Source organism: Apteryx mantelli, chromosome 2 (genome assembly GCF_036417845.1).
Source record: "Apteryx mantelli isolate bAptMan1 chromosome 2, bAptMan1.hap1, whole genome shotgun sequence".
NCBI lineage: Eukaryota > Metazoa > Chordata > Aves > Apterygiformes > Apterygidae > Apteryx > Apteryx mantelli.
The window spans coordinates 153,632,755-153,647,421 of NC_089979.1; the positions used below are offsets into that span (position 1 = coordinate 153,632,755).

At 36.6% G+C, this 14,667-nt stretch overlaps 1 protein-coding gene across 8 annotated transcripts in view; it reads right to left on the minus strand.

Annotated features, from left to right (window-relative positions):
- Positions 1-2,789: 2,789 nt before the first annotated feature.
- ARHGAP12 (Rho GTPase activating protein 12) overlaps positions 2,790-14,667 on the minus strand; it is an 85,289-nt gene continuing 73,411 nt past the window's right edge. For 5 of the 8 annotated variants that reach the window (XM_067291864.1, XM_067291863.1, XM_067291860.1 and 2 more), the window contains 9 exons: positions 14,121-14,225; positions 13,674-13,772; positions 11,638-11,740; positions 10,445-10,564; positions 8,648-8,746; positions 6,512-6,589; positions 5,283-5,417; positions 4,897-4,999; positions 2,790-4,465 (listed from right to left, as the gene is read on the minus strand). In XM_067291864.1, coding sequence (XP_067147965.1) covers positions 4,291-4,465; positions 4,897-4,999; positions 5,283-5,417; positions 6,512-6,589; positions 8,648-8,746; positions 10,445-10,564; positions 11,638-11,740; positions 13,674-13,772; positions 14,121-14,225 — 1,017 coding nt within the window. In that variant the 3' untranslated portion in view covers positions 2,790-4,290. The remainder of the gene's footprint in view (positions 4,466-4,896; positions 5,000-5,282; positions 5,418-6,511; positions 6,590-8,647; positions 8,747-10,444; positions 10,565-11,637; positions 11,741-13,673; positions 13,773-14,120; positions 14,226-14,667) is intronic. The other 3 variants (XM_067291862.1, XM_067291858.1, XM_067291859.1) reach the window with 2 other exon arrangements.

A 14,667-nucleotide genomic window follows, 5' to 3' on the forward strand; every position in this document is an offset into this window, starting at 1 on the left:
CTGACTCTCATTAGCATTCAGGTGTTTGTGTCAAGTGAATCTAGACAAAAGCTAATACCTGAAGAGCCGACACACACAGAGGCTGCTCTGGGAAAGTCTGGAGAAAGGTGGGCAATGCCATTTTGCAATGCCACTTGAACTCCATCTGTTTACAGAGAAACGTACCATGCAAAACATAGCCAGGCCCTCCTCAGCATTGCATGAACTGAAGGGAGGGGGGGAACCCCCTTCACACACATGTACACACACACACACCAAAATCCATGCAGACTGACTCTTTCTCATGTCTCTGGCTCCTATTCCTTCTGCAGATTTTCTAAGTGACTGTTTCTTTGCTATCACGATTGTCCATCACATCTGCTTTGTCTGGTGGCCTTCAGCGTTCTGCATTTAGTATTACTTTTTGCCCACACCAAGGATCTGCTCTCCCCTTCCCTGGTGAACTACATTTTAGTGCAATAAGCTGCAAGACTTACTTCTATTAAAAAAATAATTAAATAAATAAACTTGATTCTATTTGTAGTTCTGGGCTTGCTGAATGCAACATAGATTTACTCTTTCAAAAGAAAGTAGTAGCCAAGTACCTTAAACTCTCTTGTATGTGACAACTCCATTTTGGGAAGTTGTAGGAAACTAATATTAGAATTGCCATTTCATTCGCAAGGAGGGGGGAGGGGAAAAGGCCAAGTTCCCTCTGAACGTCTTTCATGGTTTTTTGTTACACAGTGTGATCTTGTTTTACAAGTGCTCTGTTTACAAGAATACTATGAAAAAAAAAAAAAATGTTCATTTAAGTTCCACAATCACATAGGGCCACTTTTGTAAAGGTCTGATCCAGTCCCACCAGCTGCTTGCCCACAAAACTTTGCAATTGTGAAGGCTAATTAAGATTCTTCGGAGGAACTCTCCTCTCCCTGCCGGCTGCCGAACGCCTCATTAGACAGTCTGTGCCTCCCCCTTTGCCCCAGCAGAATGCTCCACTGTGCTTAGTTTAAGTTATGGCTTGTGAATTAACCAACTGATTCTGAAAATATCATTACTTTGTCTCTAAATAAAGCTCTTTCCTTTAAGGGGGAAAAAGTCAGTGCTTCATATATGAATTATCTGATGCTCCAATAGTACCTACAAACTTCCTTCTCTCTCAGACTGTAAAAGCCAAGGATTTACTTGCCAGAATACAATGGATGCAATAAACAGGGCATTTATCATGGCTTTCAGGGAAGATGGTGAGGAAAGTTCAGGCCTGGCTAGTAAGCACGACCTACAAACTTGCACTCAGGAGGCTCCATTTACACGCACCTCTGATTTAAAAGCACTTTTAGTCCAACACGAAAAGGCTATATGCATTTGGCACATCTTTGTGCCTCTTTAAAATGAAGAAACTCACCACTGGTATAGATCAAGCAAGTCTAAGAGTTGCTCTGTAGTAATGCTATGAAGCTGAGCAGCTCTATTACTGGAACAAAATTTGAATTGGTATCAGTACGTAACACTAGGCCTCCAGTACATCTTGAGTGGTTATGTCTGAAATTGTTTATATTCAGTCTTAAAACAGGTTTTAAACTGGAGCCAAATCTGGTTTATATATTCCTCAGTTTGAGCTTTAAATTTAATTATATTTCATCTAATACAAATGGCTTTCCCTTGGGTTCATGCAAAAATCTGGTTTTGATTTTAAAAGAAAACTAACTGTAGGATCAGCAAGACAACATATTTCACCTAGTAAAGAAACTCAATGTGCTGACATAAAAAATTTCAAGTTAGTCAAGACAAGCATACCATCAGCTTGGACAGTCTCCTCTTCCTGGAGTGTTTAGCTACTCCTCTTTCAATAAAATAAAATAATAGTAATAAAAAAAAAAAAAAACTTTCACCTGGCCAAACTTAAAATGAGAACAGTAAGACTTAAGTTTTACTACACAAAAACATACTATATATAGTAATAACAAAAAGCTTTATTTTATGGGAATACAAGGAAAAAATGTTATGTTCATCCTCATTATCAAATTGTTTTTAAAAAAGGCATTCTTCTTTTGAATACAGAAACACTCATACAGAAAAAGTGATCTGTAATGAAGCAATCTCATTTAGCAGTGGGAATTCTGTTTTTTATTTTAAAACTGAAGTTGGTATTTGAATACCCTACAACAACAGATTTCAGCTGCGTTTATATTTTCTAGTAGACTGGGGCACACCTGCAACTCAGCACTGTTCCTGTTGGAAAGCCTGACAGGAGACTGAAAACACAACACTGAGATGTAGCTATCACAATTCTCACCCAGGTTGCTTTGCAACAAACCACAAGACTTCACCATTACCACAATAAGACAGTGAGAAAGCCACAAGGTAACTTGTCTTTTCTTTTATCTACGTAGAACTTCATGCAAGTCTTAGGGTCATGAAATTCTCATATTGTTCATCTGATCACGCTTCAGTATTTCACCACATATCCCCTTTGCTGTGGAACTTTGTTGTGAAAAGCATACAACAGATCAAAGGTGAAATAAGTTGGGATATATGAAATAAGTCAGCATATGTTTTAAAGACTGCAAATTTATATCCATAAATTACTTCTGCCCTCTCTGAATCTTATGACAGAGTTAAGGTTGTTAAAAGAAAGGGACTGGGAGATTCCTAAATTTGTCAGGTTATAAAGTAAGTGTTTGCCTTCTAATACGGCAGGACAACTCTCTGCTGTAAGCAGCATCCATGCTAAGCAATAAGATACAGCAGTCTCACTGTTTGAATGGGGTCCATGTCACCTGAACTGGGAATGGCAAACTGCAAAATAACTAATGGTTTTCTTTATTCAGGTTAGACATAACAAATATGTCAGATACAGCAGTTAGTCTAGAAAAATACATTTAAAAAAATCTTCAGCAGACCATGCTCCCTGTAACAAAATCTTTCAAAACTAATTTTTACAAATTCTACATTAATGTAAAAAGAAATTCTTAAATTTAGTATCATGGATTCCATCAAACATTATCTATCAAAACATGAGTTTCACTATTTGTAGATGTTAGAATTCATAATACATTTTTCTAATGTAACCTGTACATATTAAATAACCTAAAAGGCTCCTCTTGTAGTGCATTAATAATTTAGCAAGCACACTCAGCATTTTTCCAGTACCATTTGCATTACAGTTATTTGCCCGCAAATGTAATTAACATCTAAAAGTGCACACAGTAAGGTCCCCCCTCCCTCCCCATAACCTGCTTCGCTGCTGAAACCCAGACATCCATGGGAAACATTATGCTATTGTAGCTAATCTACCCATGATTAGAAATGTGTGACTAGAATGTTCTTAAACTATACAACAACTGAATTATATACAAAATCCAAAAAGACAGCCTGTATTTACATCAAGAAACTTCCACTACCACAGGATTATACCAAGAACTCGGTACAGTGTTACAGTCAGCATTTACTTAGGATTTTAGCTGTAAATCAGTATAACACAAAACTCAGGAAATATCCTGGGGAAAAAAAAAAGGAACATGTGTATTAAATACTTCTTCTATTATGCCACAAAAGAAATATCCGCTGCTGGATATTCTTACCAGTTCAGTGTTTGAAATAGTGTGCTGCTCTATAAAGCAACTTGGAAGTTCCAGAAAGACTGTGGGGAAAAAAGTAAAAGAAAAGAAAGGAAAAAGAAAAATAAAGTTAAAAAGAAAAAAAAAGAAAAGGAAAAAGAAAAAGAAAAAATGGGGAAAAAGGAAAAAAGAGAGCAAGTATCAAGTGAGGGATGAGATCTGAATAACTAAACCAAACTGTTAGCACAACTTTAAGATATTCATTGCATGCAGAAGCCCCATGGAAAGGTGTCATACAGATCTGTGTAGGTTGTAATACATAAGCTTAGGATGCAACTTCATGGAATTTTTTTCATAACCAGTTGACAGGACTTCTACCTATCAAGTGGAAAATTTTTTAAATAAAATTCCAGACTATCCAGTTTGAGATTAATACCTTTCCTCTCCCAAGAAATCCAGTGTATGAACCTATATTGCAATTTTCAGATGTTACTTTAAAAAAAAAAAAAAAGGCAAACTATAAACTTTTCAACTCACTTTTTACATTGAATTTTTCAAAGAAATCCAAAGTGTTCTCTTTAATTTGCATTCAACTGTTCAAACGTTTCTCCCACTTTCCCCTCCCCAAAAGTGCAAAATCAAGTTGCTGCTTGGTCCACAAACGTAGTACATCATGTACAGTGAGAGATTTGACTTCTGATGGATGGCTGCCAGCCCATCACTTCCAGTTTCCACTCTTAGAAAAATGTCAGCGTCCAAAGACAGAATTCAATTCCAGTAGAATTAATTCTACAATCTGATTCTGGTATACTGTGTGAACTGCTATGTTACCAGTCTCTTTCTCCGGTTTTAATAAGGTCGGACCAAAAACGATTGCTACGCTTTGATAGGTCATTCGGTTCTTTTCTCCATTTTCTACAACTCTAGAAGTGAGGAGTGAGGAAAAAAAAAAAAAAAAGACTTATCAGTGTTAGAGTAATGGGATGGCAAGAAAAAGAAACAGACCAAAGCAAATAAGTATTCACAATATTTATTTAATGACTACTCTTGCTATTAGGACATACAGCTGCTGTGATTCTCTTCTCTAAGGAAAAGTTTTGTTTTGAAATACTATTCTTGATACTCTCACAATCCCTCTAACATAAGGACTTGGCAGCAAACATCATAACTATGACACATATTGTCTAAAGTTGGTTTGGTTCTCTGCAAGCTTGTATAAATACAGACTGATATATTACTTCCATCAAGTCCAATATACACAAGAATAACATAATGGGAACTATCAGCTAGTAGTTTTAATTTGATTATTTAGATTATCAGCAATACAAAGCTTTTCCTTCCATCTGATACTTACCTTTTCAGGTGTCTAAAGAGTACCTGCATAGTGTCCTGATTTGGTTTTGGCAACTGTTTGATTAAATCTTTAACAGCATGGACACGCTGTCTTGGTTCTTGTTCTGCAAGAGGAAAAAGTGTAGAAGCAATATGTCATCATTTTCGTTTAAAACTTTAGCATAAAACTTAACAAATTGGAAATAAAATCTACTATTTTGCAGCACTAATATTAGATAGTATACTGCCACCTCCTGGCCAGATTGTATATTACTGACAAGCAATTTTAGGTAAGCCTTACAGATACTCATAATCAAAACATTCATTTTACTGTCTAAAATAATTAAGTGAATTCTGCATATTGAGCAGGATTTATATAAAAGTCACATGCATGTTTTCCAGACTTACTAATTGCATTGACGAAGTCATTGAAGTGATTATAGGTGAAGAGTGGCTCTGGCAATTCTCTGAAAAACATCTTTAAAGCTCCTGTAATGACATGTATATCTTCCCATTTACTGTCATTCAGGTCTAGTTTCTCATCTACAAGAGAAAATTAATAATCAATGTTAGAAATTTAGTTTAAAAAGCCTTTTTCCTTTTTTTAAATTAACTACTCTTCTTTCCTATATTTTTTGTTTTTAAAGCAGTGAAAACTTACTCCACTTCAGCCCCTTTTCTGCTGAGATACAGGAATGTAGCAGTGTAAAGGTGATGCAAAGGCTCTGTATCTGGCTGGGAGACTCCTTCTCAGAATTAGCACTGTGAGAAATACTCATGAGGCTGAATTATAATGACAGCCATCTGTGCTCTCTTAGAAGGACTAAAATAAAACATTGTCTACAGGTCAGTTCTTGTAAGAACTGCTATAATTTAGACAAATGGGCCTCAGACTGCTCAGGAAAGGGACAGATGAGAGAAGTCGCAATAGAAATTCCACCTCCGCTTGCAGACAGGGTCTCTTCTGGGCCACAATGGACCCAGATGTGGCCCAACTGCCTCTAGCACCACATACAGCTTCCCTACCATGGGGGCTTTCCAGAGGGGAATAGGAACTGCTGACATGGCACACAGCCAGTCCCTGTCAATCAGGAAATGAGCTGTCATATCACAGATGAGCTCTTGTCCTCTTCCTAGCTGCAAGTTACCTACCAATTCCCAGCAAACAAAACACTAAGTTACAGCTCCATTAAGAGGTTTTTATACAGAGAGCAGGGTCAAGAGGAGCTGAGGATCCCCATACTAAGAGGCAGTAGCAAATCTTGCCAAAAGCATTAATTTACAAGTTTAAAGCTAACAGAAGCTTAATATGCTGGGGGGGGGGTTCCCCATATGAAGGTAATTTGAAATTATTTTCTTCCTCAAATTGCATTATTACCTTTCTTTAGGATTATGTTCTAGCAGTTTCTCAGTGCTTCAGTTATGACCAAACTCCAGGATGCTAGATATTTAACTGATGTCTACCTATTATACACTAAATTCCGCAATTTAGAAATGATTTTACTTTGAAAGATGCCAAGCATTTCTCATGAAAGACCAAAGTTATACTTTAACAAAAATTTTTACTGAGTTTTCTATGAACTTCAACAAACAAGCTGAAGATAGATACAAGAATAGTACAGCTGAAAAAAACTTACCATGATTGACTGCAAATCTTAGCTTCTGTATCACTGCAAGATTGCCACTAACTCGATATAAGCCATCAACATCTAATCCTAGAACAAAGTTAAAATCCATTTTAATACCTTACATACTTACGAATTCTAAAATCTGCATTAGGCTGCTTATTTACAGGTTTGCTTAGCAAAAATAAAAACAAAAGCAATCCACGTAGAAGATAACAAAGAATACCTGAAAACTGTAGCTAAACTAGTTTTTTCAGTGGGCAGGGCACATCAGCAGAGAAGGTTTAGTTTGCTGACACAAGTTTGGTAGCATCAAGCTCAGAGTAATGTCTGAAACTTCTTATGTGTTAGAACAGAAGTAATGAGGCAACAGCTCCAGGTTTTCCCGACGAGATTAGGGGTCTCACTTAAGATGCTCTTGGCAGGTAGGCATGGGGAGTCCAACATGCAAGGACCACGTATTTTGTGTATGTTCCATTTTTTAATGTACAGTTAAGAAAATCAAATTAATTCATGCACAGAGAGCACCTCAAAGTTGACAAGTGACTGGTTTTGCATGGAGAAGGAATGATGTGCATGCACACTCATCACTATGCAAGGGATAGCCCTTGCGTTTACAGTGTTGTACACTTAACCAGGCAAAGAAGAAAAACTGTGTCCCTGTGGTTGCTACTGCAGATCATGAAAAGTGATTAGGAGGTAAAGAATTTAATTGAAATGCTACTTGAAGGCAACATGTGAGTCAGTGCCACTGAGAGGGTGAGTGTTGCCAGAATACCTTCAGTCCCTGCAGCTCCTCAAGGAGTTGTCTGATGCAATACAGCACAGTTACCAGCACCATCTGAAATATCCCTTTTCCCCACAATCCACTAGTCATTCCTTTATAGAAAGGACTGATTTGAAGTGTGTTGGCAGAAGAAAGAAGAGTTGGAGAAGTGGGGAAAAAGCTGTTCATTTCTGTCAGCTTCCCCTCAGGTATTTAAAAAAGGAAAACTTCACCACTATCTTCACTGCAGTCCTGTCTTTAAAAAAAAAAACAACAAAAAAACAAAGCAAAAAAACCCTTTCTCAAACTGCAAATCACAAAAGAGAAAAGCGGCTCACTGTTACAAGCGGGCTGCCAGTTTGTGAAACTGGAGTGAGGCAATGAAAGCAGTTATTCTTTCCCTTCCCACACTAAACAATAAAATAACAACATTTAGAAAGAAGGCTACAGGTTCCAAAAAAATCCTAAATGAAGTTCCCATGGAAGATGCCTTAAAATTCACTTGTAGTATTCCCCTTTAACACTTACACTGATTTTCAAGAGAATGCTCTCAAATGAACAGACTGGTATGCATCTGCATGATGATTATGGATATCCCATAACCCACTCTGAGTCATCTTTTCAAAGAGATACGGCAATGACATCAACAGCAAGAAACCATCAAGAAAACCAGTCCAGACCAGAGCCAAATCCAGCAGTGACAACCAACAGAGTTTTAACAAAAAAGCACAGATGTCCTTTACAGCAGACAATCCAGAATGTCACACACAGCTTTCAAACATAGCACTTTCTCAGTTATGTAGGAGAAAAATATTTCCCATGAAAGCAAATAAAAATTGGGTCAATATGTGGACAGCGATAATCTCCAAACTTGGATAAAGCGTCACCTAGCAATCAGTGTAACTGGATAGACTTGTCTTCAGGCAGTCAAAGTATATGCAGAGCTAGAACACAACTTTTTCATAAAAGTTTCTTTCAGGTAAGTTTTAATGTAAATGATTTTGTTAGCATGCTTAAGCCTTCCAAAAATTAATGGCTGTGCTTTGACAGTTTCTCTTTCATCTGAAAAAAATTGACAAGATGAGTTCTTCTATTGCTTCTTTTAACACCTCTTTCTTTAGACCCTTGCTGCCAGGAGACTGTCCTGCCTTTTCCTCACCTTGGAAGACACTGAAGTAGACCAATTTCTCAGTTTTAAGATTCCTCCCACTCCCAGGATGGGATCCAACCTACCTCCCCACACTTGGTAACTCATTGTTAACTACAGATATGGGTTTCAGATTATTTTTCCAAAGGAATCTATAGAATTTTAAGGATTAAAACATCCAAAATCAGATAGTGTGACGCACAAGAGATTTGGAAACAAAAAAATTTCACCCTACCATGTTCCTCAACATGCTCAATGCACAGCTTCACGAACTTTGGCACCGTGCTGTTTTCTCTTTGACACAAGCTGGTGAGATTGGAACCAAACACTTGATCTGGAACCAAGTAAAAAGACATTTACAGTGGAACAGGGTTCAAGTGACAGAACTAGTTCAGGTTAAAACAGTCTTCTACAAAGGGCAAAGACTACTGCATACAATCATCATAGCATTAAAGTGAAAACAGTTTAAATGAGTTCTCAACAGCTCCCAGTAAGAAAAGGTATCAGCAGTTATCCAAGTGTGAGTGCTTGAGTAAGGAACTTTAGCTCCAAAAATCATTTTAACCCATCTTGAAAGAGTTATATAGTCGTTACTGTAATGAGAAAAGGAAAAGGATTCACATGTTCTACTGTGTTGAATTCTTGTTCTGAGTATAAAATACATTTACTGTAATCTTTATTAACAATCTGAACAGAAAGATAAGAAACTTTACTAAACTTAGAAATTCTTGGCATTACTTGGAAAAAAACTGTAAAAGATAATCTTTCACTGCAACTACTGTCTAATTTACCATTAGATATTCATTTACAGAGGAAGGCTTTAATGTAGTCTAACTTCTAAATGGACCTTTACATCCATTCAGAGCTATGCATAGGCAACCCTGTTGTGGGGTTGGAATCTAAATATAGACACTTCTGCACACTGATTATTTTGACATTTGTCTGGACAATCCAAGGGGTGAATTTTCTATAAACTGATCTATATACTGAAGCAAAAGTGAAATAAGGTTGGGCAGAGAACAGATTCTTGTAATGTTGTGAATTCCTCTTGTTCAGATTTTATGTTATCACTGAAATCTTTCCCAGTCCTATCTCCACACTTTCTTTAAAGATGCTTGAATGACAGACTAACTCCTCAGTTCAGATCCATGAGACTACCTCTCTATTTCAAGAGAAATATTTCATAGTTTACAAATATAAAGGGAAGAAAGTTTGTTTTGTTTTTTAAATAAAGTATGTAAGTGAACTTCTTTGCAATATCCAGTAGGCCTTATTTCAAAGCTCGCTCAGGAGAGAAATTGCTCTTACATTTGTATCATGAATAGCATCTAGCCCATTTTTCATGTTTAGTAGTTTAAGCAAATGAACAACGTTTGCATCTGAGAACTGCTCTGGAAATCCACACAGCACACCAAACCAAATATACAACATCAAAACTTGCATATGTGTGAAAAACTTCACATTCAAAAAATGGTTTGGGTGGCTGGGAGGCAGGGAGAGGAGGGAGGGAGATTGAGTGAAGATTCCTTTAGCCTCACCCTGTTTGCCTGAATATGTAATTTCTTAAGAGATGGCACATGATTGTCTGGTTCCATTCAGACTGACAAAAACCCCTGTGAAACAGATGAAGACATGCACATGTGTTCAGCCCCATCCTGAAAAAACAACTTTTCCTTCCCTTGTATGGACAAATGACTATTGGCTAGCCAAAGCTTCCTGCTCAGCACAGCAGGCCAAATGGACTCTCTAGTTCAGAAGCTTTCCAAGTCCAGACAGGCGCCTGGGCCCTCATTTTTCAGTTCAGTTTTGCCAGTAACGAGCTGAAGAAAAGGATACCCTCCATGAAGTTTAGCAGCTAGTAGCATTGCTCAGAGGAATGGCAATCACCAACTCCACTATACAACCAAGACTTTTGTTCAGCCAGCTATGTACATGTTTTACTCTAAAACTAGACCATTTAAACCCCATTTCACACCCGAATCATGAAATTCAGCTTTTCAAACTATTTCCTTTATTTAAAATGTTCATTTACCCTTAATGTAGCCTTTTTCACGGACGGCTTGTAACGTAGGGCGCCGTGTAAGAAATTTCTTCAGCTTCGTTTTGGTCTTTTTCTGTTCTGTGGAATCTATACTGCTAGGTGTTTTCACTGCTGAAAAAAATGCATTTAGTGTGAATACTCACAAAATTAACATTGCGTCTATCTGCCAAAAATGCAATAAAAAAATTTTTTTTTTAATTTAAAGCTCAAACACATCAAGACAAAACCATTCAAATTTGCATTACATCCACATTTTTTTCCTTAACTTTCTGGAACTCATTGTATATACTATCCATTTTTCAAACTGTCAAGAGACACCACCTTCCCAAAAATCTTATAAAACTTGTGTTGTTTGTAACACTGATTAAATGGTAACTGACGTGTATAAATTGAGCATGGCATTTTAAAAATACAACAGTATTGCAAATCCAGTCCTGCCTCTTCTTGCAAATTAAGTATAAGGCCAGGAAGCAAAAGATGGAAAATAGTCTGCTCGATTAATATATTTCTGTGGCTAGGGAACAAAGAAATTAATTTCTCAATTCTGAAGTAATAATTAAAATTTATTAGTTTCTCTAAATGAGCTGTTATAACATGAATTAGCAACTCAGTGAAACTGCAGCTTAAGTTAAAAAGGTAATAGTGACAATATTTACAGATGCTGCATTAGAGACAAAAACTAAGGAATATAATCCAAATCAAACAGATTTGAATATCTGAATGGCTAAAAAGTCTTATCCCATTCCATTTTTAAAAGTTAGAGAAAAAATGTCTATTTCTGTGCATTTGACAACACACTGAAAATAATCCATTTTACTACTGCCAGCTTCTCCTATTGTTTGTGCTCCATATAGTAAGTGCTAAAGATGTTCGGCATTTTTGTTCATTTGTTTTTAAGTGTTATTAAGTAAACGCGAGTGAACAGTTGCTAACTGGCACCACTATACAGAGTGAACTATATCAAAGCCTCTTTCCAAACTTGAGTAGTTTCATTCTCAAAGGCCTTTGGAATTCTTCTTTTCTAGTAATGACACTGAAGTCAGGAAAAAATATCATGATGATTTTTCTTCTCTTTCTGTGTACTAATAGTTCTTTGGGGATTTTTTTTTTTTAATTTACATCCACTTCTAATCTTAATTTGTTAGACATAACTGAAATCCATCACTAGAAATTTTTAAACTCACAACGAAGTTTCTTAGAGTCTTTATTCTCTTTCTCTTTGTCTTGTTTTTCCACTCCGGGAGAATCTGGTACTTCATCTTCTAATGCTTCATCAGACTCTACTACCTATTGATTTAAAAAGATTCAGCAGTCAGTTTGTCAGCACATAGAATATAGCATGAACAACAGCATTTCTTGTAGAGTTCTACAGAATACTTTTTTCCCTTTAATGATAGTCAGTTGGTTCCTTCCTGAACTCTAGATGCTAAAAATATCTTCAAAGGTGATACCATTCTCACTGGCAAAGTGAATAATTAATAATAATAATGTTTTTAAAAATACCGCAGTGTTGCATACTCCAGACCACTGAATAAGTAAAAGCATAAACATATCAACTAAGTTGCACTTTAATTTGAAGGGCAATGTTAGCTTAATCAGCCCTCTTTCTTAGTTGCTTTTCAAAAGCTTTGGATAGCCCTTTTACATGCCAAAAGGTCAATATAATCAGCCTCCCAGTTAACGTCCCAGCTAAGGATTCTTCCATCACTGAGATCATTTGGACAGGATTCTCTTCAGGAGGCCTCAAAGCATTTCAGGATTATTAAATTTGCTTCAGAAAAATCACCATATATTCATATTACGGAACAAGTATAATCTAATAACTTGGAAGCTTCTGTATGTAAAAGAACAGCTACAATATTCACAGACTGGTTTACAAATATTCCGCTTGTATTGCCATAATAGCATCCTGAAGGAGCAAAGAGACTAGAACCTAAATAATAACCTTCTTTTGAGGAAGATTTCACCACACTGGAACTAGCCATTCTGGGAAAGGTATTTATGGCCACTACCATCAATTGGAAATTTGCTTCAGATCTGAAGGATTTGTGTGCCTGAAAGCTTCAGTACTCCAAATTATCAGGTAGTCTAATAAGGTACCTTTTATCTTTCTCCTTGTAATCTTTCGTCTTTCAGCTACCACCACCTGCCAGTAATACTTCACACTTCATCAAGAGTTCTGAAAACTCTCCCTATTCTACCATTTACCTCCTCAATCTAACATGTAATACCTGAATCCTGTCCAAATTATGTCTCAGCCTTTTCATCTTCATATACACTAAAGCAGGGAGGAAACAGCCTCAGTTGTGTTACATGGATCAGACAGGAGAAAGGTACTGTTGAGTGACTGCCTTGCTTGTTCATTAATGCTCATGACATTTTCATACCAGGACAGAATATTCAAAGCAGAAGATTAGGGTCCCAAACTGTGAGTGCTCAAAAAAACCTAAACTATTCATATTAGCCTGCTGTGTTTGGGTTCTCAGATGTGGAAAATGCTATCAGGGCTACGAGAAATGAAGGCTGCTGACTGACAAAAGCATCAATGTTAATTATCATCCATAGCCTGGAGACTAAATAGTCAACATAAATGCAGCTTATGGGCAGCCACCAGGCTTGTAAGCACAAAAATTAAGAATACACATGAAATCATCTTGAAATTAGGGTAATATTTTCTCCATCTTCTGAATTCAAAGATGTTAAATCTTGTTTGTCAGCATCAAGAGCAAACGCTTGACCACTTTTCTGTTTATAAGAAGTGGGCATTATGCAGTCTGGTGAGAAGAGATAATACATTTTGTCAGGGATTTCAATTTACACGCTAGTGAAGTCTTAAGTGAAGAATAATAACAAATTTTGACTGATGTACTTTACAAATCACTCCCCTGGTCATCCTTCCCCTCCAGTGCCCCTCCATCAGCACCTTTCAGGTCACTGGGACAGAACAAGCATTTGGCCGCAGAAGGAAGCTCACTTCTGAGCTGGAGACGTAGTTCACATCTCCTGATTCTCAGTCCAGTGGACCATCTTTCTTCCTTCATCACTATTAATTCTATTTCCCTAGTCATCGGCAGGAACTGCCATATCCTCAACCTCCTGCCCACACCGAAGAAAATCAGGAAACGAAGATGTAGATGAAGCACTCATGTAGATAGTGCACAAATTATTTTGCTAAATAATAGCACCCTGAAAACAGAGCCTTCACGATTCAAACACATACCTGATTGTTGATGGTATAATTAAGAACTTTATACCATTCATTAATAAAGCTGTCATTATCAGATTGAATTAAGAGCTCAGTTCCTTGGCGGGTTTTTAGCTTTAAAGAAACAAAAAGAGACATCAGACTTGGTAAACACGCAAGAATTTGAGAGTGAAATTATCTAAGACAGTGTAAACTTCTACCTGGCATAACTTTTAGATAATAAATACCAGCTCAAGAGCACTTACCAATAAAAACAGTAACAGTCTATTTATAACTCAAAAGTAAATCCCATAGAGGTACACTAAGAATGCACAACCCTTGCAAGTATTAATGTAAACTTACATATGTATTTGAGAGACAAGAGGACATATAGAATTTTAGAACTGAGCTAACTGAAGGTTTTCAGTTTAAATTTAGAGAAAGTATATTTAAGTAATTCTGCATTTAAATAAAATAACTCACCTCAATAACATTCTTTTTGCTGGATTTGTCCTTTGAAGCCCAATCAATCAATGCCCCTTTGAGATCCACAGTAAATTCTGGCTTAGACTGATTGACACCAAACTTCTGAAATAAAAGGAACAATGATGATGAATTTATTTTTTAAAAGGAACTCCTAAGGTGTACCAAGTCTTGAAATTCTGTAAGTGTAACACACTTTATTTGCAGTCTACACAATTTAACCCCAAAACAGTACTTTGCCACAAACCAACAGAGGCGATAGCAGGAAAGAAACAAAACAAAACAAACACCATGAATCCTTTAAGTATGCCTAATTAAAGCTACTCAGCTTAAAGTCTTTAAAATTAAATAACTTTAAATGCCAACCAAATTCCAGCAATTTTTTGTTCCCATAACAGACTTTAGTCAAGATAGTCCAAAGCATAAAAAAGAAAAAAAAAATCCTGGCTAACAAACAGTTTAACAAAAATCATACTGTCAGTTAAACAACATTTATATGCAAAAGCAAAAAATCCAATCAGAAGTAGTAGCTTTGCTAGATAGGAAT